Genomic DNA, 24,911 nt, shown 5'->3' with positions numbered 1-24,911 from the left:
GTATTGAATCTGGGAAACAAAAGAGCAAGGGCTGAGGGCGTTTGGATGTGAGTGTCATGAGTTCTGGGAAGTAGTAGGGGCTAAAGATAGAGATGCAGGAGGCACCTGCAGAGAGGTCATTGAACTGTGGAAACAGAGTGATGGAGGGAGACAAGCAGGGTCCTAGAACTAAATCTGGTGTGGGGGTGCGGTGCATCAGCTGTGGATGGGAGGAGGAGGGCATCCAAGAAGGAAAAAGTTGTCTATGGTCCTAGATCTTGTAAAAGAGAACAAGTGAGGACCGTGAAAATATCTTTGAATTTCACCAAGAGATGGATACTGATTTTATGCTGCTTCTAGCAGTCTTGGGTCTGGAGGCACTCCAGCAGAGGCCCAGGAGAAATGAGGTGATGAGGAAGGGGAAAGACAGCACATATGTTTCAATTTCTTGGAAGTAAAGGAAATGAGATAATAGGTTAATGCTTAGTGGAATTAATAAATGAAGTTTATTCATGTCAGAAGAGATCTGACCCTCTGAAGGAACTGGGAACAAGGAAGATAGATGGTGCTAGAGTGGTTTTTATATGACTGAACCTGTGGAGACTCTCATGCATGAAAGCTGTAATACTGCATTTGATTCACTGGAGCCACCTGTGTGGGAAGGTTATTTGTCCCTGAGGAAGAGGCTGGTTGAAATCTTCCTCATGAAATTATCTTTCTGGGAGAAAAATAGGCATTTTCTTTCAGGCAGGTTGGAGCTGTGGCCTGTTCGTTCTAGATAGACCTACTTTGTTAGCAGGTGTGCAAGTAATTTAGGTAATTTATTTAGGTAATTCTCTGATCACTAGATCAAATAGCTGTAGACTTAGAAATAGGCTTACTCTGATGCCCAGTTAAGTCATTTCTTTTGCTTCTGACTGTAAAAAAGTCATTGTCTAAAGCAGTATCAACTGTGAGGCAGCGTGTTGATGTCTGATAAATAATTTTTATTATAAATATAGAGCACATTTACAAATAATTCCAAAGTGGCCTTAGCTAAACAAAATTAAATAACACAGAATAACGTGGATGAGGGGAAGTCTATACAGTGTGTGTCAGGGATATAAAACCCTGAAAGAGGTACCTGAGCACAGAGAACTCCTAACTTTGAGGGGTCTCTTAGACACAGCATGACATCAAGTAATTAGTATTGAATAAAACCTTCCTCTCAACAGCCCCAAAGAGATTCCATCTGTGTAGAAGGAGGCTGGGTGGGAAGTGCACTTGCCCCTCCTTCTCTTGCCTTCCTTTTATCCTAAGACACATTGGGACTCATAGACCTCATGAGATGAAAGAAATTTCAGAGGCTGTTCAAGATGCCTAAGATCCTGTTATAATATTCCCCTTCTGTCCTAAGGGCATCAGCACCAGTTCAGCTTTCTAGGTTATAAACAATACCAGTGGCGTGAGTGATAATGTCCCCTTCAAGGTGCTCCCACTTCTCAAGGACCAAATGCACCTTGGCAGGGGTCGAGGTTTCCTGAGAAAAGGAGTGGGGCAGACAGACAGGACATGCACAGGCAGACACATGGGGTACAATGGAGGCTGGTGGTTGGCCTGAGATGCCTGGAAACTGAGTTAGATCCATTTCTAGCCATGAATGAAGAAAACAGCTTCTTCTTTTCTGTTTGGAGCCCCTAACATAAAAGCCTTGAGGAGCTCCTGGTCAAGGGGACTTGAGGGGTTTTGGTGGCTTCTTTAACCTAAGGCAGTCAGGTTGGCTTACACAGCTAAGCTAAGTAAAAATAACCCCCTCACATAAATAAGCAGTTACAAAAATTAAAATGGCAGATTGTCTCAGAGAACAGGGAAAAACCCACTACCTCAAATTGTGCATTCTTTAACAATCACTTAAATAATATTTGAAGGGTAGCTCTGTGATTTCTTTCCCAAATTCTCAGCAGATTGTCTCTGGTAACACTTGCCTCCTCCCTAAAGTTGTAACCCCTCCTTCTGTGGGCGTTTACTTGAATAAAGCTCTTAAAGTGATTAAAACGTGTGTCCCTTTTTTTTTGCATTTTCCATTAAGACTTGCCTATGGACCTTGGCAAATAGTTTTCCTAGTTGCTTCTAGTGAGTTCTCTGAAGACAGGCTTGCCAAAGGGTCAGGTGGTATTCCAGCCAATCAGCAAGGTGCTTAGGCCCTGGCCCTACACGTAGACACCCTTGCAGTGGACAAAGGTGTAGAATTTCCCAGTTCAGAACTGGTTATATATTTGCTTTCCTGTGTCTGGTGGGTTCAACCTGGGCTTTAGAGGGATAGAAGAAGCTTTTCCTTTTCCTTTTCCTCTGTTCTTTTCAGGCACGTGCATTTCAGCAGACAAGGACATATCTCTCAAGGTTATGGCAAATTCAAGTTAGACTCGGATAAGACAGGACTAAGGTAGGAAGGTGAGTGTGCTCTGAATGGGCAGGTTTAAAACAAGTCTAGGTCAGGAGAGGGGGAGGGGTGGGAGGTTCTGGCAACTCTTTCCTAAGGTCTGCTTTGCCAAATTTCAAAGACTAGGAAGGTTGGGTTTCCTACAGACTCCTGGCTGTACCTTTTCATGTATTGTCACTGAAGGGAGGGGCTGTGACTGGGCAGCCTGGAGGTGACTCATTTGGAAGTTGAGGGGGGGAAGAGGCTTCTTTCTCTTTTCCTTGAGGGTAAAGGGATCCTTCCAGTGATGAGGATGAGAAGCTTGGAGTAAGCCAGCAGTGCAGCGAACAGGGCAGGTTGCAGTACTTCTGTTTTGCTTCTGAATAAACTGTTTCTGTGGCTGGTGGGGGTGGGGAGGCTGAAGTTGGTTTCTTTGATCCCCGGACATTGAAGTTCAGGGAAGAACTACATCCATCTGAAAGGCATGAGCATCGATCAGTTAAATCAGTGTCATAGGTCAGGCCCTCACCTGGTCTAGTGTGAATCCAGTACCATGTGCTATCACCACTTTGAAATTTTTAGCTTTGGAAAGGGCTTTTATCACCCATGATTTCTGCTTGCTAACATCCTCTGAATGATCATTGGAAGAGAGAGATTGTGGTATTCGCATGCCCATTTACAGATGACAAAGCTGAGGATCAGAAAGGTTAAGCTACTTGTCCAAGATCACAGAGCTACTAAGAGTCTCAGCCAGGATTCAAACACAGCATGGGGATAATTCCAAAGTCCACTTGCTTGCAATGAGGTAGACTCATGGGAGTCATTACCGACACTTCTTTCTTTGCTGCTCTATCGAGGAACTTTGACCCAAACCTGGTCTCACGTTGGTGTCTTCAAGAATAACCCATTCTATACAGAGATATTTCCATGAGAAAGTGAACCAGTGAAATTGTCTGTGCTTACCTTGTTAGAGGAGTTGTCGGAGTGGCCCTGACCTGGGGAAGCAAAAGAAGAGTTATCAACCCATGGAAATGCAAAGCTGACTTATGGCCTTAGAACGATAGTGTTCCTAAGCTGTTGTGATTTCTAGTTGAAGGAGGTGGCAGGTGGTGGAAAGGTAAAGTGGGGAGGTGGCCCATGATCACTTAAGGAGTTGACTTCCCCCAGAGGGTGTGGTCTAAATCCAGGGCATTAGTACCAGAGGAGGGGCAGGAGTAGAGCTAGAGTAGGGCTCAGTCCACTTCTGAAGATTTCCAGGCCACAATGCCTTGATTTTTTCCTTGATGTGTTTCTCAGAAACAGTCTTCAGTGTCAAGGAGGGTCATTGAGGCCCACAGCACCCAGAGCACCACAAGACAGGGAAAGTCTCACCAAAGGACAATGCCTCCATCTGTGAAGAGGCAGGAGGCAGAAGGAGGAAGGATGAGAAAATGACTCCTGGGAACATGTGCATCCTACTCAGGCCTGCCTGGCCTAGGCAGAGTGAGTATCTCTCCTGGAGCTATGTGTCAGGGGAATATGTTATGGCTAGGAAGGGTGTGAGGACCTATGCCAACTTAAGGTTGTGAAGTGGAGATCCCCTCAAAAGTCGGAATGTAAGGAGTGGTTTAGGGATCCAGGATTCCCTGCTGGGGCAGGGCATGTGGTGAAACATACCAGCTCTCACTGGGTGAATGGCTTTACTTATTGTGCTTGGAGGCTGAGGGTTTGTCCTCTGTGAGATCACGCTGGTAACTTGCCCTGAATAAATATTAGACACCATGACTGCTTTTTCCAGGCATAGGATCTTTCTTCTTTGAATGAGGAAGGACACTGTCAGCAGATAATTCCTGGGGACTCCTCAATGTTCATTTATACCATGGTGGGTACTGCCTTTCCACTCAGGGCCTCCTTCCTCAGTCTACCCATGATTCCACCTAGTGTTTACTCCTTTCCTGTTTGCTGGATGTGCACATTTAGGTCCATTCTTCATCAACTGCTTCTGAGCCTATTTCTACCCTGACACCTTTCTCCTTTCATAAGTAGATGCTGTTTTTTTTCTCACTTTATTTATTGCATAAGAGGCCTTTGGTTGTTTCTGCTTTTTCTTAGGTTCTCTTCCTGTTTTTAACTGTCTCTCCTGCTGCTATGGTCCCCAGAGCACATGACTCGCTTTCTCCTGCCCCTCCTTTAATTTCCTAATTTGTTTTCCTTCTTGGACCTTGGCTTCCCTGACTTGGAGCAGAGCAACATAATTGGATCTGCCCCCTCTAAACCAGATGGGGACTAGTATAGTCATGTCCAACAGACAGCGGGGTATAGGAAGCATGAAGACCAGGGAAGAAGAGAGCTGCAGGAATTAGTGCTGAGAAGCAGAAATTTAGGAAAGAGGAGGAGCAGATGCAGGCCCAGAGAGAAAGTTGAAGTCTCCTTCTCCCTCCCAATCATGGTGGCTCACCTTTGAGAAAGCAAAACACTAAAAAGGGCCATAATACTCTCGAGTCTTTCTCATACACAGGCAGTACACCAGGACCGCTATCAGAGCTACCACAGCTGGGACTCCAACCATGATGCCACCAATGACCCCACCTGAGAGGCCAGCAGAATTTCTTTGTGTTGGATCATCTGTCATGGAAAGAAAAGAGAAGAATGGGTGAAGCTGACATTATTTTACAGTGGGCATGTGCTGGGAAACATCTCTCAACATGGAGTAGTCTCTGCTTGTTCCTTCAAGGAATACATTTTCTGTGGGAAGGTTGCTGTGAGGTGATTAGCCAGCTATGTCCCTGCAAATTTTTTCTCTCACTGTATTTCTAAGTTGGTGGTCAGACTTGCCTCAATTCCCTCCTGGCCCTTCTGCACTCAGATATTTTTGAAGGCTCTGGATATGTGAGAAAGGCTGATGGCTCTTTTTGTATATTACAACTTCCCACCTTTTCATGGTTGCATCTTTCTCTGTGTACCAGGTGTGGCAGCCATGAATTTGTCCCTCTCAGGTCTCTTGTGGTGGGGACTTAATTGACAGAAGGCCTGGGCTAGTACACTCTGAATTCATCATCTCTGTTCACCATCACCATTCAATGCACAGTGACCACCCTTCCCACAGGCTCCAGGCCAGGGTATGAAAGCAATCTCAGTTGTGTGAAAAATGATTTTCCCCTGATGGGTGACTTTAGCTCAAGGACTCCCTGTCAGACTTCTAGACACTCTCTTAGAACTGCACTGCAAGCTAAAGCTTCCTTCCTTCTCTTTCTCCTTCACAGAGATCATGCTTTGTGGTCTGAGGAATCTCCTAGGATCCTCCTACTACTGCTCTATTTTCCTTTACAGGCATTTTCACCAATAAAGGTCTTGTATGTCTCATCCTATCTTGGCTATAATTCAGGATGAAAACTTTACACTCAACTTTTTTTCTCTCCTACATTTAGTCAGTAATCATGTCCCAGTGGTTTTTTGTGTTATACCTCCACTCCCCTCAGTATATATTTCCTTTCGCATGTATTTCTTCTTTTTCGTTTCTGTTGCCGCCTACCATTCAGCTCAAGACTGATGAATAATGCTAATGTTAGCAATTATTATGAGGTTCTGTGCCAGGCTCTACGCTATATAATTTACATATATCTCATTTGATTCATGTAATAAAGCTATCACATAGACATTATTTCCATTTTACAGATGAAAAAACCAGAGTTACAGTGGTGTAAAAACTTATCCAAAGTCATATTTCTAGTAAAAGGTGGATCTAGAATCAGGTAGTCCTTGACTCTAGGACTTCCTGATGTCATAGGAAGTAATGATAATAGTAGTAATAATAGCAGCTAACACTTATGAAACATCCTCTGCATGTGGCATTTTGAGGAAGGTTTAACTGAATATTACATTAAATCTTTAAAACAATACCGTGAAACAGGTACAATAATCCCTCAGTATCCATGGGGGACTGATTCCTGGATTCCACCCTCTGCCCCACCGTGGATACCAAAATCTGTGGATGCTCAGATTCCTTTTATAAAATGGCGTAGTATTTGAGTATAACCTATGCACATCCTCCCAAATACTTTAAATCATCTCTAGATCACTTGTAATACCTCATATAATATAAATACTAGGTAAATAGTTCTTATACTGTATTATTTAGAGAATAATGACAAGAAATAAAAGTCTGCATATGTTCAGTATAGATGCAACTATAGTAAGCCTTTTGATCCTCAGTTGGTTGAATCTGTGGATACAGAACTGTGGATGTGGAGGGCCGACTGTACTCTTATTGCAATTTTCAGTTGAACACTAAGTCTCAGAGAAGTTAAGAATCTTGTGCAAGAAATTTATAATTGTAAATGCTTACACTAAAAAAGAGGAAAGATCTCAAATTAACAACCTAACTTTACAACTTAAGGAACTAGAAAAGAAGAACAAACTAAGCCAAAAGCTAGCTGAAGGAAGGAAATAATAAAGATTAGAGTGGAGATAAATAAAGTAGAGAATGGAAAAACAATAGAGAAAATCAATAAAACCAAAAAAACTTTTTTGATTTTTCAAAAAAAATGAACAAAATTGACAAACCTATAACTAGATTAAGAAAATGAGAGACGATTCAAATTACTAACATCGGGAATGAAAGTGGAGTCATTACTACCAATTCTACAGAAAAATAAGAATTTCAAGAGTACTATGAATAATTGTATGCCAGCAAGTTGGACAACCTAGATAAATGGACAAATTCTATGAAACTCAAAACCTATAAAGATAGAATCATAAGGACATAAAAAATATGAATAGACCTATAATTTGTGAGGAGAGTGAATCAATAAAAGCATTTGACAAAATTCAACATTCTTTCATGAAAAAAACACTCAAACTAGGAATAGAAGGAAACTAAGCCAGCATAATACAAACTGTGTATAAGAAACCCACAGCTAATATCATACTCGATGGTGAAAGACTTTTAAGTTTTTGCTAAGATCAGGAACAAGTCATGAATGCCTGCTTTGGCCACTTCTATTCAAAATAGTATTGGAAGCACTGGCCAAGAAAAAGAAAGAAAAGACAACAAAATCGGAAAGGAGATGTAAAATTATCTCTGTTTGCAGATGGTATGAGCTTATATGTAGAAAATCCTAAAGATCCTACAAAAAATTTTAGAAGTAACAAACAAATTCAGCAAAGCTCCAGGATACTAATCAACATGTAAAAATCAGTTGTGTTTCTATACACGAACAATGAACAATTTGAAAAGGAAATTAAGAAAATCTTATTTACAATAGCATCAAAAGGAATAAACAATTAGGAGTCAACTTAACCAGGGAGGTGAAAGATTTAAAAACTGAAAAATTACAAAAACACTGCTGAAAGCAGTAAAAGAAGGCAAAAATAAATGGAAAGGCATTCCATGTTTGTGGATTGGAAGGTTTAATAATGTTAGGATGACAATACTACCCAAAGTGATCACACTCAGTGCAATCGCTATCAAAATCCCAATGACATTTTTTAGCAGGAAAAGAAAGATGCATCCTAAAATTCACGTGGAATTTCAAGAGACTCTGAATAGCCAAAACAATCTGGAAAAAGAAGAAGTTGGAGGACACACTTCTCCTGATTCCAGAAATTACTACAAAGCTACAGTAATCAAAAGTGTGGTACTAGCATAAAGACAGACATATAGACCAATGGAATAGAAAATCTAGAAATAAATCCTTCAAAATATGGTAAGATGATTTTTGACAAGGTTATGAAGACCATTCAATGGAGAAAGGACTATGTTTAAAACAAATGAATTGGGAAAACTTTATATCCAGGCAAAAGAATGAGGTTGAACTCTTATCTAACACCATATACAAAAAATTAACTCACAATGGATCAAAGACCTAAATGTGAGAGCTAAAACTACAAAACCTTTAGAATAAAACATAGAGTGAAAGCTTCATGACATTCAATTTGGCAGTGATTTCTTGGATAAGAAACTAAAAGCACAGGCAACAAAGAAAAAATAGATAAATTGGACTTCATCAAAATTAAAAACTTTTGTGCAGCAAAGAACATTTTCAAGAAAGTGAAAAGACAACCAACAGAATGGGAGAAATAATTTGCAAATCGTATATCTGACAAGAATTAACATGCAAAATATATAAAGAACTATTACAACTCAACAAAACAACAAAAAACAACCCAGTTTAAAAATGGGCAAAGGAACTGAATAGACGTTTCTCCAAAGAAGATATACAAATGGCCAATAAGCACTTGAAAAGATGCTCCATATCACTAATCATTAGGGAAATGCAAATCAAAACCACAGTGAGATTCCACCTTATACCCATTAGGATGGCTATTATTAAAAATCCCCCAAAAGAAAACATGACAGCAAGGATGTGAAAAATTGGAACTTCTGCACTGCTAGTGGGAATGCAATACGGTGTAGCCAGGGTGGAAAATGGTACGGCAGTTCATCCGAAAATTGAGCAAAGAATTGACATTTGATCCAGCAATTCCACTTCTGGTATATACGCAAAAGAATTGAAAGTAAGGATTTGAACAGATATTTGAACACCCATGGTCATAGCAGCATTATTAGCAACAATCAAAAGGTGGAAACAAAGCAGAAGTTCACAGATGGATGAAAGATTAACAAAATGTGACATGTACATGCAAGGGAATATTTTTCAGCCTTAAAAAGGAGTAAAATTCTGATATATGCTACAATATGTATGGGACACTGATGACATTATGCTAAGTGACAAAAGCCAGACGTGAAAGGACAAATACTGTATGATTCCACTTATAAAAAGTACCAAGAGTAGTCAAATTCATGGAGACAGAAAGTAGAATGATGGTTGCTAGGAATTGGGGTGGGGAAGTGGGGAGTTATTGTTTAAAGGGTACAGAGTTTTACTACAATAAGACGGAAAATTTCTACATGGATAGTGGTAATGCTGGCACAACAATATAAATGTATTTAATGCCACTGAGCTGTACACTTAAAGATGGTTAAAATGGTAAATCATGTGAACATTTTACCACAAAATATTTTACCATGAATAAATGGTAACAGAAACAAAAAGAATCAGGTGAAATGTCACACAGTACATGCCAGACCCATGATAAGAAACTTAGTATATTTGATTCAGAGACTGAGCTCTTAACTACTTTGCTGTTTTGTTTACTGCAATGGTCTCTTGATTGATATTCTGCCCCCTGTGACTTCTATCCATTTCGCACAACATTGGTGGAATCATCTTGCCAGGAAGATGCAGGATGGGGCAAGTGGTCACTTACATTTCACATTGTCTGAGGATGTTCCTTTTTCTGGAACTGACCAAGTTGGACACCTCACACTGGTAATCCCTGGCATCCTCCCTCCAGATGGGAGAGGGCTGCCCCTCCTCTCCGACCCCCAGATCACCCCAGGATGACCCTAGCTTGTTTCCCGTGGACATCTCCAAAGTATCAGCACCAGGAACCTCTTCTCAGCCCACGTATCCAGCCTCCTCATCAGCAGGTGGAATTTTTCTCCTGTTGGTTTTTTTGTGACCCTTTGCTAGATAGTTCTGTGACTTTATGAGTGATCAGGCTTGCTCTTTAGTATGGTAACTTTAAATAGAGAAGTGAAGGCATTTTTTTGTTAAATAATTTATTAGATAAGGAGCATGGCCCAGCCAGTCCTCATGACCTTAGGACCTGGAGAAGTTCCATTCTAAAGGATTTCACTGCCTGAATAGAACTTTTAGCTCCTGGCCTGTGGATTAAATATCAGAGAGAAGGAAATCTCTAGAAAGAAGTGGTCACAGTTTTAACAAAAAGGTGGTACTCTTAGCTCTCTGTATAAACTATAAACTTTTTGGCTCTGCTCCTTCCATCCCATGAAAGGACTTCATGGAAGAACCAACCTATTTTTCCAAGTGTGCACCATCATTCACTGTTCTCCTTTGGTATATGTAAGTGTTGGTGTCATATAGTGTCATACAGCTGTTGACCTCAGAGCGAGGACACAGCTCAGAGGAGTCTTCACTGAGGCTCTCTCTTTTCCCATTTGTCTGCATCCTGGCCTGAGAAAGGATCTGGTATCAATGGGTGGCACAATTTGGCCAGTTTGGTGAGAGACCCCCCATGTACCTCCTCTACATGGCCCTGTCCCACCACAGATGGCATCAGAGCAGAGCCAGTCATAAGGCGAGCCAAGAGCAGGAGGGCCTTTTTCTTTCTCCCTCTGTGAAGCCACCTCCACTATGTGGGGCTTTCTGGGGCTGAGAGAACCCTCTCCCCACATTCCAGGCTAGACACACATCTGCCCTGGGAAATCAGAGGATGGCAAAGAAGGGTCTGCAGAGATGAAGTGGGAGGGTTCAGGGAGAGATTGGGGGTTTTCTTGTGTCCACGGACACAGGATGGGAAATAACTCCCTAGAGGCTCTTTTCTGAAGTCCAGACAGAACTCCACCCCAGACCCCAGGGCTGATGGGCCAGGGAGTCACTTAACAGAGACTGTAATAGTCTTGACTGTGGTCTTATTGAGACTAGTGACAGAGTTATGGACGAGGCAGGTATAGGATCCACTGTCATTTGCAGTGATGTTGGGGATAAAGAGCTCCTGTGTGGATTGCTGGAGCATCTCATCAATAAGCCAAGAATACTGTGTGGGCAGGTTAGAGGTGTATGGTAAGAGAGACTGAAGTTTGCCCCTGGATGGTAATAAGAGTCTGAGGGCAAAATGGTTGGGGCATCTGTAGCAAAGATAATAAAGCCGCATGTGATGTAATCAGAGGGAGGGGCATGCTCCTGATCTGAACAAGTGCCATAGTATCTTCTGAGCCAGGTCACAACCTTGATTTAAAAACTCCCAACCATGACCCCTCTGTGTTCACTCATCCTGAGTCTGAGACATTAACCTGTTTCTTCTACCCATCCTAGTCTTGGCTCAAGGCTGGGCATGCCGAGATTTGCCTCATACGGGAATTCATGGCCAGCCTGGTGTCCAGGGTTGTGGGTCTGTTTATTTGAACCTGAGAGGGACGGATGTAGCTTGGCCTCTGGCAGTGTGGATTTGGGCAGACAGCCTGGGTCAGGTAGGGACATAAGTTACTCACAGAGAACATTGAGGTAGAATGGGTCACTGCGACGAGCACTCACTGGGTTCCGGGTTTCACACTCATAGGGTCCTGTGTCATTCATTGTGACACGGAGTAAAGTGAGAGTCCTGTTGTCCGAGGATAGCTCCAGCCAGGCGCTGTCCGGGAGGCTCTGATTGTTGATCGACCACAGGTAGGTGGTGTTCTGAGTCTCAGGTTCACATGTTAACACTACAGGGTCCTTGTGCTCCACGGGGTTGGAGTTGTTGCATGTGATGTTGGGTTTGGTTAACTCCGCTGCACAGATAACAGAGAGAATATTACCCTGTGTGGCACCTTTGATTCCTCCAAAGGCATCTTCAGTAAGAGTTGGCATCTCTCACCTCTCAGCCAACCTGTGACCTGGAGGTCAGCTCAGCACTCAGGCTGCAGGGCCATGAAGTGGGACAGGCCTGCCTGGGTGCTCCATGGTGACTGGCATGAGACAGTGACTCCATAAAGGGTAGAGCAGAGTGAGGACTAGAAATGATCCAGAAAAGAATGATGGGGACAGACAGGAGCTGGCTGGCTTTGGCAGCAGAGCCATCTGCTCTGCCCTTGGTCTTTAAAGTCTTTTCTCCAACAGCAGAGGGCAGTGAGGACCATGTTGATCTTTCCTGAAATACAAGTGGATATTTTCAAATGCAGAAGGGGTGACAGATAGAAAGTGAGTGGAGGGAATCTAGCCCTCATGGAACACTTGTAAACACAGTTATGGGACAGAAATCTGAGGAGAAGTAAAACTGTTTCTATATTGAAAATTAATATTAATTCCCCAAAGAACTAAGACCAGTTTCTGGAGGAATATCTCTAGAGAGCACTAAAGATCATAGAACAAGTTCTGGGGTCCACCCAGGGTCACATTTTGATCAAAGGAAGATGCTAAAGTGGATTTGAAATCAATCAGTGGCTCTCTGGATAGAGAGAGCCTGGCAAGTCTTGTTACGAGGACAGAATTGATTGGGGGCAGGTCTGACAAGTCAATGTTATATAAAGCAAGGAATGCTACCAAATTAGTTGAAATGATATGTGTTATGTTAGTAAATTTAGGAAAGAGGTCCCCGTCATCCATTTATGTGGACAGTCAGGCAAAATGGGAAGACGCTCCAATGCTTGCATGTGGCTTTCTTTCAACCTCAGGAAACATGATGATCAAATTCATCCAAATTGGGCAGCATCTAAGTGAAAGGACAGTGGCTGGTGGATCTCACCGTCTAAGAGCATCCCACCCTATGGTAAAGGTGTCATCATGAGGACCTATGTGTGTCAAATGGGGAGTAAACCAGTCAGATGGTGCAAGGTCTGGCCAGCCCCACCTTGGGAAGCTCTCAGGAACCACTGGAGGAACAGGATCCTTACCAGGATGAGGATGTGAGTCAGGAGTCAAAGGGGTGAAATGAGCTTATGAGTTTTTGGGAACTGCAGACCTGTCCTTCTGCCTTTGACTCCCTGGTTGAGTCATGTAAAGAGTAGATCGAGGGGTCACACGACCCTGTTATGTGGTGTGTTCCACTTGACATCATGGAAGGAAAGAGCCCTGGATGGGGGCTCAGTGGAAACTTGTTCTCCTGGTGATCTGAGGAGTTGGCTCATGATGGAGCTTCAAGGGGCTGCCTTCCCACTGATTTCTGTGTTCTTTACTATTGCCTCAGAGGGTGTGCCTGACCACAGGTATTAGCGGGAGAATCTGGGGAGGACTAAAGAGTGCAGGAAGTTGTGCAGAGCAGGAGCAGTCTCAGCTGGAATGAAGGGAGAGGAAGATGAGGGACATGGAAGGAGCAGAGAGAGAGCCGGAAATGTCTAAGGCTGTGAGCAATGGGGGTTACAAGTGACTTTAAAGACTCCAGGCACCCGAAGCCCACGGCTTCCCCAGGGGCAGGACTAGAACAGCCTTGAAAACCTTATCATGGCTGAGAAGCCCCACAGTCATGTAACTCTCCTCTCAGAGTGGCCTTAGGGGCTGGTGGTCAGAGGGTTGGAACATGGATCTCAGCCCCTGGAGAGAGAGGGAACAAGTGTGGTCATAACCTCCTAGGCTTCTGCTTCCAGGTTCCAGTTTATGAAGAGAAAATGGATCGTTCATTCATTCCTTGACCATTCACTCCCTCCCTCCTTCATGAAAGAGCAATTGAGTTGTTGGGACCTGTGATAGTTGCAGGTGTAGAGTGGGCAGTGAGACAGCAAAGTCCTTTCCTTTATGCTCCAGTGGGAGGGACACCAACACATCAGGAAACAAATATGGGATTTCAAGTCCTGTGCAGGGAGGTTGGATTGGCCACCTGAGGGGGAGGCCTGGACATTCCTGGCACCGATTTTGATTGTTGATGCAGGTAATTTAGTCCTTGAGTAAAAACAGGTTAAATCTCCATTTCCTGTTACTCTCCAGACCAGAGACTCTACCTTGAGCTGTGGATCCCTAAAAAGAAAGGATCTGATCCAACAACTGATCTTAGAGTCCATAGATGCCTAATAAGGCCCCTGGGGTAGTGGAGAGGTTGAGGCTGTGGCTGCGCAAAGATCTTGCTGTGACTCTGATCTGCTGTTCATGGTCTGTGTGACCCTGATTCAGTGACTGTTTATCACTGTGCCTCAGTTTCCCCTGAATAAAATCAGGTAAATGGTCTCTGGATTGCCATGTTGTCTGTGAATTAACCTTAAAACATCCCCAAATACCTGACCTAAAGCTTACTATGTATGATCTGCCCAAATAAACGGTATTCAAGAGAGCTCCTTGGTCCTGATCCATGGTGGATGAGGAGCTGCCCAGAGCATGTTTGGTTCTCTGTTCTTTCCTGGGGGTGGTGACCATCTTGTGGAGGTCCCTGTACCTCCAGGGCAGTTGGCTAATGGCCTGGAGACCTTATCAATCTATGCTCTCCATGCTAAGTCTCAGGTGAAGGATCAGGCTCTGCCCTGATGAAGATGTGGCTCTTAGGGCGGAGCCTTGGCTGGTGTCCAGCTCAGGAGCCTTGACTTGGGCAGCCAGGAAATCATTGCTCCCAGTCATCCCTGCCCAGGAGGCCAAAGTCTAACCCTGGCACAGGGTCCCCGGGGTCACTGGAGTCAGGAGTCCTCGGACAGCGTTCTGAGCAGAGGCTTCACGGGCCTGAGCTTCTCTATGAGAATCCCAGGGGGCCCATCAGGCTAGGCCCAGACTGAGCTGTGCAGGGTCTTAGGGTCATGTTCACGGGGAGGTGCCCATGGGACTGGACTGAGACTGATCTCCCTCTGCTAAGTTACTCCCATCAGACTGGTCCTTCTCTCTGCAGGGAATTTCTGTAAGGGCTGGATTCTGGGAAGGGTATTCTGATCTTTTGAGGTTCATGTCCACTGTGTATATCCTGCCCTAAATGCTCAAACCCCAACATGAGATATAATGCAGAGGGGGATGTAGGCACAGTCCAGGCCTGCCAATACTGTGTATGTGAAGTAGAATTCACCCCACCCAACACCCAGAGGTCAGAGAGGAATCACTCACGGTATACGCGGAGCTGTACAGTTCCCACTGCATTGTTAAAATCTTGGTCTATGGCTTGTAGGGTGTAGTATCCTGTGTCACTCCGGGTGACGTTCTGGAACAGCAGAGATCCATTGTGGTATGTTGTCTCTCGACCACTATATAGAAGCCATGGGGTATTTTCTTGTGTTTCTATCACATATATTACAATTTGTTGATCGGGATCTATTCCTTCCCCTTTCAGCCAGACATAGCCTAAAAGATTCTCAGGCAGATTGTGGACAAGTAGAAGAACATCCGTTCCTTCAAGAGCATCTGTCGGCACCGATTCAATAGTGAGTTGGGCAGTGGTGGGTGGGTTCCAGAAGGTTAATAGTGAGACTGGGAGAGAAGAGAGAGAGATCAATTAATATTTGGACCTATGTATTGGAATGGAAAGATGTGTCCGTGGGTCTTGAGCAGGTCTCTTCACCTCTTAGACTTGGAGTGTGTGCCTGTTTGTGTCTCCCACTGGTCAAGGTCACCAGCATCACCACCGTTACTTCAGCCCCTCTGAACTTATTTCCTCTGTTCCCATTAGTCTTCCCCAGGTGTCTGCCTAGCTCCCTGCCTCCCTGCCCTCAGTGCCCTACTCACTCTCAGGGGCATCCTTGGGAGATGCCTTTCCTACCACCTACTGAAAGACCCCCTGTCTTCACTTTCTGACTTTTCCCTGCTCTGTTCCCTGCGTGACACTTGTTAGTCCCTGACATAACATTCTAGATCTCTTTGCTTCTCTCTCCTCATCCCCACAGAATGTGAGTTCCTGAGGGCAGGGACTTGTCTGATCTTGTTGTTCCCCCAGTGCCTGGAACAGACTGCAAACACCTGTGGATGTATGAATGAGTGTTCCCAGGGCCCTCCATTTTGTGGTGTTTATTTGTCAGTTTCTGAGGTTTATTAGTGAAGACAATGTTTAGTGCCCCTGGTTATGTTTTTTTAGGAAGTGTCACTCTGATATAGTTATCTTATTTTCAAAATGTAACCTGAAAAAATACAGCAAGTGAGGTTTTCCTGCCCCTCACCAATTCCAGTTCACTAAGATTTTTCTGTTGCTCAGCCCTCTCCAGTCATCCTACTCACCTCCCATGTTCCCTCCCCTCAGGTCCAAACAGATGTCCTCTGTCTCCTCTCAGAGCCTCGTCCTCCCCAGGAGACCCCAGCTGGTCTCTGTCCTCCCATCCTCCCACCCACACCAGGGAATCATCCCCTCTTACCTGCCAGCAGAAGCCCCTGCCGGGGGATGTGCCCTCTGTGGGCAGGGGCTGATGGGTGCTCCATGGTATCTGCTGCCTGCTCTGTCCCTCCCTTTGTGAGAAGAGCTTGGGCTCCAGAAACTCTCACAAACACTTCTGTCCAGATGCTTCAGCTCTGCTGTCGTTCCTCCCTCTGTGCTGAGCCTCCTCCAGGGGCAGGGATGCCTAACGGGTCATATGCACTGGGGGTGTTGTCTCTGCTCGGGTCCCTCCCTCTCCTCCTTTCATTCCAGCCTCCCTAGTCTCCTCCTTCTACATTTTGGTTTCCTGGCAACTGTGGAGGCCTCTCCTTGTTTAGTTGTGATTCATCCCATAAATACACACACACGCACACACACACACACCCTTGTTTGGACAAACAGAAACCTGGGGATTGGTCTCCTGGGCAGTCCCCACAACTCTGGCTCAGGGTGCATAGTCAGTCTCCACTGCAGCCCTTTCTCTCACGTTTGACTTATCCCTTCAGAGCAGGAGTTCTTGGGCTACATCAGGAACTCCTGTCACAAGGATGTCACCCTTGCTCTGTGTCAGAATCACCTGTGGAAATTTGTAAGGACTGTGAATGCCTAGGTGACAAAAGAAATGCTACTTTAGCAGCTGCCCAGGTTTATGGCTACCCAGGAAGGCTGAGACCCCATTTTGTGGGGGTGGGACAGCCTCTCCCATTCTTCTGTTCAGAGTCAGGAGATTCTGTTAAAATGCAGATTCTGACCCAGCAGGTGTGGAGTAGACCCGAGTCTGCATCTAACAAGCTCTCAGGTGATGCTGATCACACTGGCCTGTGGAGCACTTTCAATAGCAAGGCTGATGGGGACCCCTGTGTCCTCAGAGGACAGCCCACCTGGCCCCAGCACTGGCCTGGCTGTGTCCTGGGTTTGGTGTCTTTCAGCACCCCACAGAAGCTCAGAGGTTTCCAAACCCAGAGGATTATCTCTTTTGACAGAGAAACTGAACTGGGCACCAGGGTCTTCCCAGTGTCCTCAGATGCTCTGGGAAGGTTGGATTTACTCCCAACGGGATGGTCACAGAGATGACTAGGGGTGAGAAAGGGGCAAGCTGAGTGATGACTGGTGAGGTGACACCAGCCTGGCCTCTGATTCCAGGACAGACAACCAGTACCTGGTGTCTCAGGAGCTGCAATTCTCAGGTCTGAAGGGGGAGGTTTCCTGCATGTCCCGGGTGAGAGGATGGGGGTCATGGGAGATCAGCTGGCTGTGGGATCCATGGTCCTCCAGGAAGGCTTCAGGGAGATCACACACCTCTCCATGTCTGTTGGCTGAGTTGTTGCTCAGATTCTGTCCATGTGCTCCCTGACCATCCTGGGGGCCTCTGTCCCCTGCCTGGCTGACTTTCCTATGCTCACCTGCCTTCCTCATGGGTAGTGCCAGACAGGGAGTGGGGACCTGCACAGGGACCCCTGACAGGGCAGGGTGCTCTGAGGACCCTGGAAGGAGTGGGCCAGACAGAGCAGGCATGTCTGAGGGGCCCAGAAATGTCTGTTAAAGGGAGGGATGGAAATCAGGCTCCTTCTCTACCTCTTCAGCCAAAGCCACATTCATGTGTTAATTTCCTGTGTGTTGTCTCTGTGTCCCAAGGTCGCCCCCTGGAGGGCATGAGGAGACCTGCGTCCAATGTCAGGGGCTGCACCAGGGATGCTGACCAGGCTTCAGATGGTGTGAGCGGACCCTGAGCCCTGGACAGAGGTGGGCTCTGACTTCTAGGCTGAGAGGCTGGTAACTTTGGGTCCTGTGCTTTGGGAATACCAGGCTGCCTGATTCCATCTCAGTGCAGGGTAAGCCCAGGGAGAGGACAGAGTTGATCCACAGGTTTCCTAATCTAGTGTCAGAAGAATTGTTCCCCAGGGGATATGCTATCTCAGGATGAGCTCTCTGTTCCTGAGATGTCTTGGTGGGGTATGTCTTGAAGCTTTTGGGAGAGGACACCGGCCTGGGGGCTGGACCCCAGAATGTCCTGTTTCCTCCATCATAGCACAGGGGTGTTGCATCTAGTCAACTGTGTCCCTGTGTGTCATCTGCTCTAGGCCTCACCCCAAGGCCCAGGAGCTGGAGCAGCTCCACCTGGAGACTCAGACAGGGGATCCCGTGGGGTCCTCTGTTAGGAGAGGGGAGGACCCCATGGGACCCTCCGCCCCTGTGTGATAAAAGCAAATGCAGATCCTGGTCCTCCTGTTCTGTCCTGGATGGGAAGTTCCTCTCATTGCCCGGGTTACCTTGAGCTGGTGAGATGCCTTCATGGGACCACAGCCAGCTGTCCCTTCAGACTAGGGATCCTGGAGATGGGGAGTCACCCCCTGATTCTTTTGAGCTTAGAGTGGTGCTCCCTCCTCTCCTCGTGGTAAGTCTACCTGATATTGAGAATTCAGAGTTTGTAACATGTCAAGTCTCTGTGAGAAGAGGAAACACACAGGCCACTGACTCAGGTTCTCCAGAGAGAGAAGTCACTCACAAGGTAGAGATGGGGAGTGGGTGCGATTTTCTGGGAGTGAATAGGGATTTGACTCCTCACTTTTAGGAGGCCCCTGTCCTCCTGACTTTACAAGGGGAAAGGCCCATCCTTGAGACACCCCTGTTGGCATCCTCCCATGCTGATACCAGTCCCCTTGTGTCTATACAGAATGTGCTCTGACCCCCAGGTGTCACACAGGGATGACAGGCTTCTGTTGTCTTGTTTCCTTCATCTATTTAATGAGTATTTTCTGAGCATCTGTGATGTGTCAGGCCTTGGTCTGAGCCCTGGGAACTCCACAGAGAAGAGGATACATGTGGATCCTGGGATCACAGAGTTTACCTTGTAATGGGGAGATAGGTACTCAGAGAAAATCATGAATTAATGAGTTAAAAGTAGTTGAGAGAAGGGCTGCAAAGGGACAATTTCTGCTCCATCCAGAGCATGTAATAGAGTCTCAGGAGGTCTGGGGATGACTGAGAGCACCCCTGAGAAAGTGACCTTTTGGCTGAGACCTGAAGTGTGAGTGGATGTTCACCCAGTGAAGGATGAAGGGTGTGGAGGGAAGAGCTGCCTACAGAGGGACCAGCCTTTAACGGGGCAGACACCTGGCTGGATGGAGGGGCTGACAGAGTCCAGTGTGTGGAGCTTGGAGCGTGAGGAGGATAGTGGACTGAGTGAAGCTGGTGAGGGACAGATCCTGCTGGGCTGTGGGTGATGCTGAAGGCGATCAGCAGCCCCCTGGGGAAGCTTCTGGATGCTGAGTAGCTCTCCCTCCCTCTACTGGATGAGGAGGGAAGTGTAGAAGGCAGAGGCCCCATGCCATGCAGCTCTGCCTGTCAATCCATAGACATTTTACATGGGTCACATGTCATGTTAATACTCCTTCATATTCCTTTCTGTGAGTCCCAATTACTGTTGCCATAAGTTCATTAGCCTTGCCTCTTCCCACAGTGCATGTCACCAAACTCAGAATCGTGGGAATATATATCAGTTTGTGTTTGTCTCCATTAGTTAACCATGCATGCCCCTGGGTGAAGCGATGTGTGTGGTTGGAGCACTGGCTGGTGGTTCTATGGGGAGAAGGAGGAACAGAGAACTAGGTGTGTCAGGAGGGGAAGGTCTGTGTTAGGGGAGTTGAGAGAGAAGGATGGACAAGTCAGCTTCCCTTCTCACTCCCAGGGCCTGGTGACCAAACAAGAACACTGATTCTGGGAACACACAGCACCACACACCCCTCTGTGTCCCTGGGTCAAGTGAGGTGGGAGCTGCTTCCTCTCCTGTTTATTAGGACCTGTGCCTAATGTGCGCCCTGTGCCCATGGCTTAACTCTTAACTGTTAAGTCCACATTGATCCGGGATTGTTGTTGGCAATCTCTGTCAATATCAGCTGTGAATGGAGAAGGCCTTGTCCTGAGATGGTTCACATACACAGTCCCACGCAGCAGCCAGGCTCGACCCTCACAGTGCCTGTTTGTTTCTCTTCATGTCTCTCCATTCCTGGGGTTTCTTTCTTGTACCACCTTCTCCCTGGGCCCCTGTGGACAGCCTCAGCCAGTAGCCTCACTGGCTCCCATTCCAGGCATCTGCTTCTGTGCTTGCTGCTCCCTCACACTCTCTGGGCCTCACTAGCCTCTCATTTGTTCTGTCCTCTGACCCCTGTGAGGGAAGAAGGAGGAAGCTGAGATTGGCCCTCTCCAAGGTTTTGCACTTTGTGGGTAGCTTGAGCGTGAGGAATCTTGAAGTGTCAATGGAATCATTATTGCGTCTCCCAGTGGAGGCATTCCTCTTTTTGGAACTAAGACCTCTAAGCCAGTAGAGCATAATGTCATGTAGACGGGAAGCAGAAATTTTGCTAGTGTATAGGTATAGAGAGTGGTGTCACTCTCATTTTCACTCCTTGATTCCTGGACCTGAGAATGCCGGGAATGGGAGAAACAGCACCACATGTTGGACACAGCTTCAGAGCATGTGCTGGAGTATGTTCCCCCAGCCCTGCAAGGTATTGCCACCTAGCTGGTGCTGTAAGTGAGTTTCCAAAAGGCCATTCCACTTTTCTATCAAGCCAACTGCTTCAGGATGGTAAGACTGGTGGATTCCATGAGAATGGGCCCATTGCTGCATTTCATTTGCTATGAAGTGAGTCCCTTGATTAGAAGCAATGCTGTGTGGAATACCATGATGGAGGATAAGGCATTCTGTGAGTTCATGAATGGTAATTTTGGCAGAAGCGTTATGTACAGGGAAGGCAAATCTGTGTCCAGAATAAGTGCCTATTCTAATAAGAACAAAATACTGCCTTTCCCACAACAGAAGTAATCAGCCTGCATCAAGTAGCTGGCGGATCACTCCAGGGGAATGATGCCTTATTGGGGGATCAGTGTTGGTCTCTGACCTAGAAGACTGGACACTCAGCGGTGGCCGTAGCTAGGTCGTCCTGGGTGGAAGTCCATGTTGCTGAGCCCGTGCATAACCTCCATCCCTGCCACCATGGCTACTTTGTTCATGAGCCACCAGGCAATGACAGGAGTGAGTGGGGAAAGTGGCTGACTGGTGTCCACTGAACAGCTCCTCCCGTCTACTTAATTATTAAAATCCTTCCCTGCTGAGGTGAATGATGAGCATTCTGAGTTGTTTGTCCACATACTTCTTCCCCAGATCTTCTTGTCACCAGTTTTCCAATCAAGTTCTTTCCAAGTCCTGAGCATCCAGCCAAATCACTGGCCACAGCCCATGAATTGGCGTATAATCACACACCTGGCCATTTTTCCTTCCTAGCAAAATAATCACCCAGGTGCACTGCCCGAGGTTCTGCCCACTGAGAAAATTTCCCTTCATCGCTGTCCTTCAGGGGAGTCCCCTAGTGGGACTGTAGTGCTGCAGCTGTCCACTTTCACATGATGCCTGCGTATCCCACAGAACCATCTGTAAACCAGGCCTGAGTCATCTTTTCTTCCATCAGCTGGCTGTAGGGAACTGGGAGAGAGAAGACAGTGTAGCAGAAGTGGGGCCATGAGCATTTGGGCCACTTCTTCATGTAACCTGCTTGTACCTTCAGAGCCTGCTCAGGCTGGATCATGTATATACCCCTTCCATTTGATGATGGAGTACTGCTGTGCACTCCCAGCTTTATGGCTTAATGTGTCAGACAACACCTGGTTCATTTTGGAACTAGTGTCAGTTCAGAGCCTGTGTCCAGTAAGCCCCAAAAGGTCTGATTATTTCCTTTTTCCCAATGAATATGCAGCTCAGGTTGCACGATAATTGGGTGGCCCATGGTCAAGCACTCAGTCTCTACTAAGTTCCAGTAGCAAGCCAAAGGCTAATTCTCAAAAGGAGAGTAGGTATCTTGAGAGGAGAGCAAGGCTTTGCTCCAACATCCTAAGGACCTGCCCTGTGATTCACTTATGTGGGCCTGCCAAAGGCTCCAAACACCAACCCTATCTGCCACTGACACCTCAAGCTAAATTGGATCTGCTGAATTATATGGCCCAAATGGCAGAGCAGCTTTCACAGAGCCTGGTCCTGTTGCAGTGCCTTCTCTTCTCCTGGGTATCACTTAAAACTAGTAGCTTTTTGGGTCACTTGGTAAATAGGCCAGAGTAGCACACCCAAATAAGGAATATGTTGCCTCAAAATCCAAAGAGGCCCACTAGGCATTGTGTCTCTTGTAGGTCAAAGGAGAGACCAGATGCAACAATTTATTCTTCACCTTAGAAGAGATATCTTGATATGCCCCTCATCCCTGGACGCCTAGAAATTTCGCTGAGGTAGCTTGTCGCTGAAATTTTGTCAATTTTTCTCCCAGATTCTGACATGCAAATGTCTTACCTATGAGTCTAGAGTTCTGGCTACTTCTTGCTCACTGGGTCCAATCGCCATGGTATCACCAGTGTGATGTCTTGTGGAAGGGAAAGGCTATCAAGATCTTTACAAACCAAATTACGACACAGGCTGGAGAGTTGGTAGACCTCTGAGATAGGATGAGGAAGGTGTATTCTGGTCTTTCCAGCTGAAAGCAAACTGCTTCCAGTGGGTCTTTAGTAATAGGTTTGGAGAAAAATGTATTTGCCAGATTAATAGCTGCATACTAGGTACCAGGGAATGTGTTAATTTGCTCAAGCAATGGAACCACATCTGGTACAGCAGCTGCAATAGGAGTTGTCACGTGGTTAAGCTTATGACAATGCACTGTCATTCTCTAAGATCCATCTGTCTTCTGCCAAATAGTAGGATTGAATGGAGATGTGATGGGAATCACCACCTCTGCATCCCTCAAGTTCTCAGTGGAAGCACTAATCTCTGTAGTCCCTCCAGGAATGTGGTATTGCTATTGGCTTACTGTTTTCCTGGGTAGAGGCAGATCTAGTGGCTTCCGCTTGATATTTCCCATCATAATAGCCCCATTCCACAGATCAGGGAACCAACGTGGGGATTCTGCCAGCTGTTGAGTATATCTATTCCAATCATACATTCGAAAACTTGGAATACAACTACAGACTGTGTTTGGGGACCCACTGGACCTACTGTGAGATGACTCTGAGCTGAAACTCCTTTGACATCCTGACCTCCAATAAATCCCTACTCTGACTGGTGGGCCACCGTGACATTTTGGGTCTCTTGCAATTAGTGACAGTTCTGAGCCTGTGTCCAGCAGTCCCCTGAAGTCTGATTATTTCCTTCTCCTCAATGCACAATCATCCTGGCAAAAGGCCATAGGTCTCTTGAAGGAAGGCTGGGAGAAAGATTAGCAGTATACATTTTGGCAATATAGTGGGATCCTTCATCAAGAAGATCTGGCCTCCCAATTACTCAAATGGTTCTGAGTCTGTAAACTAGCTCAAGTCTGGGAATTGATTGAGGGGCTGTAACACTGTTTCTATAACTCAAGTCTGACTTTTGTTCACTTGACCTAGAATTTTTCTGCTTATACAATCAGGTAAGAATTTAGTAGCTTTCCCATCCATTTCATTTCTAGGAACACCATGATCACCTAGCCAATGTCATTGGTCTCTGTGAGTCAGACTATTCTGATTGCTGCTTTGACTCTGCTGTCCAGTATAGTGACCATGGTCCACCTTGCCTTTGGTGATTAAGTGCCATTTCTTGGCCCTGCTACCAGTTACCCCCATTGAGTTTAGGTTTCCCAATTCAGTGGCAGCAGTTACCCTTCTAATTTCTGACCTACAGATAAGAGCCATCACAGAGCCACTCAAGGATACTGGGGCTCCCTTACAAACTTGTATCTCACAGTCATGGTGAAAGCGTGTCCTCAGGACTCTCCTAAAGTTGATGGGCAAGTCTTAAATGATAAATACACACCAACATTCCAATATCTCTAAGCTTTTTATCTTTTCCTCTATTTCCGAGTGAATGGTCTGTTCTATAATGCAGAGACTTCATGGTTCTGGCAGGTTATACAGACACAGATGTAAAACTTAGTAGTGACCTGGTGAGTTGAGTGGAGAGGACTTGGAGGTATTTTTCTCTGAGAATTCCTTGGGGTGTCTCAGGTCATGGAACCCCAGAAGAGGGAGAGAATACCCCACACAGAGGCCCAGGCTCCTAGAGTGGCTGAGGGTAGTGAGCCAGCTGAGGAATTGCCCATGGACATGGCCTTCTGGTCAGTCTGGAGAGTCCTATCTCTTGGGGTGTCTGTTTCCTTGGGAATGTTCCTTGCCTTAGGGGGAGTGTGAGGTCCTTCGTTCCGAGGCTTTGAACTTGAAGGGAACTTGGGCCTAAGTGGAAAAAATCCCAGTGTAAGGAGGTAGGCTATGGAGCAGTTGGGTGTCCTTGGAGCCCTAACTGCCAGCTGCTCCCTGGGCTCACGGGATGGATTTGGGGGAAGTGCTGGGTGTCTGGGGTTGCCTTGGTTAAAGGTCTATGGAAAAGTTATCCTCTTAGATGAGTGCAGAAGAACGTCATGGAAGGGAAATGACAGATGAGGATGAGAGGGGAGACTCATTTGCTGATGAGAGGAGGCCCTCTGCCTCCCCTCAAGTAGAAGAGGAAAGAGACAGAGGGGACCCTGGTCTGAAGAAGGGCCCCAATACCCCACAGATTTATGGGAACAGAAGACACTGAAGGATTTCATGTGAGGGTCAGCCCAGCCTAGACCCCAGTCATGATGCCCATGATGGTTCCAGCAGGGAAAAAGGTGCTGAGGTTCCTTGGGCAGGTCCTTGTGTGGGGAAGGAGCAGGGAGAAGGAACTCGGCAGTGTTTCTACTTATAGGAGACT

At 46.2% G+C, this 24,911-nt stretch overlaps 2 protein-coding genes across 22 annotated transcripts in view; one reads left to right on the top strand and one right to left on the bottom strand.

Annotated features, from left to right (window-relative positions):
• LOC102148130 (cell adhesion molecule CEACAM6-like) overlaps nt 1–24,911 on the top strand; it is a 436,353-nt gene that overhangs the window by 124,444 nt on the left and 286,998 nt on the right. For 4 of the 21 annotated variants that reach the window (XR_011422396.1, XR_011422405.1, XR_011422402.1 and 1 more), the window contains 4 exons: nt 2,321–2,409; nt 3,674–3,859; nt 4,875–5,009; nt 5,620–5,719. The exons of 7 other annotated variants lie outside the window; for them this stretch is intronic. The gene's annotated coding sequence lies outside the window, so the exon portion shown is untranslated. Of the gene's footprint in view, nt 1–2,320; nt 2,410–3,673; nt 3,860–4,154; nt 4,239–4,874; nt 5,123–5,619; nt 5,720–15,154; nt 15,246–17,800; nt 17,998–24,911 lie in introns of those variants that run through there. 10 more of the 21 variants (XR_011422411.1, XR_011422400.1, XR_011422401.1 and 7 more) reach the window with 9 other exon arrangements.
• On the bottom strand, nt 945–16,353 carry LOC100069585 (cell adhesion molecule CEACAM1). Its single transcript, XM_070224523.1, has 6 exons — nt 16,167–16,353; nt 14,932–15,291; nt 11,433–11,711; nt 4,815–4,981; nt 3,341–3,372; nt 945–2,852 (listed from the first exon to the last, which is right to left on the bottom strand). The coding sequence occupies exons 1-4, from the start codon at nt 16,228–16,230 to the stop codon at nt 4,833–4,835; spliced, it is 852 nt and encodes a 283-aa protein (XP_070080624.1). The 5' UTR covers nt 16,231–16,353; the 3' UTR covers nt 945–2,852; nt 3,341–3,372; nt 4,815–4,832.

This window comes from Equus caballus, chromosome 10 (assembly GCF_041296265.1).
Source record: "Equus caballus isolate H_3958 breed thoroughbred chromosome 10, TB-T2T, whole genome shotgun sequence".
NCBI lineage: Eukaryota > Metazoa > Chordata > Mammalia > Perissodactyla > Equidae > Equus > Equus caballus.
This window is presented reverse-complemented; position numbering and strand designations above follow the sequence as displayed.

Coding starts and splice junctions, on each gene's coding strand:
- LOC100069585 (XM_070224523.1), bottom strand. CDS start 16,230: ATGGAGCACCCATCAGCCCCTGCCCACAGAGGGCACATCCCCCGGCAG. Junction 15,292..16,166: donor GCAGGGGCTTCTGCTGGCAG/GTAAGAGGGGAT, acceptor CTTCTCTCCCAG/TCTCACTATTAACCTTCTGG. Junction 4,982..11,432: donor ATTCTACCTCAATGTTCTCT/GTGAGTAACTTA, acceptor TTTCCATGACAG/ATGATCCAACACAAAGAAAT.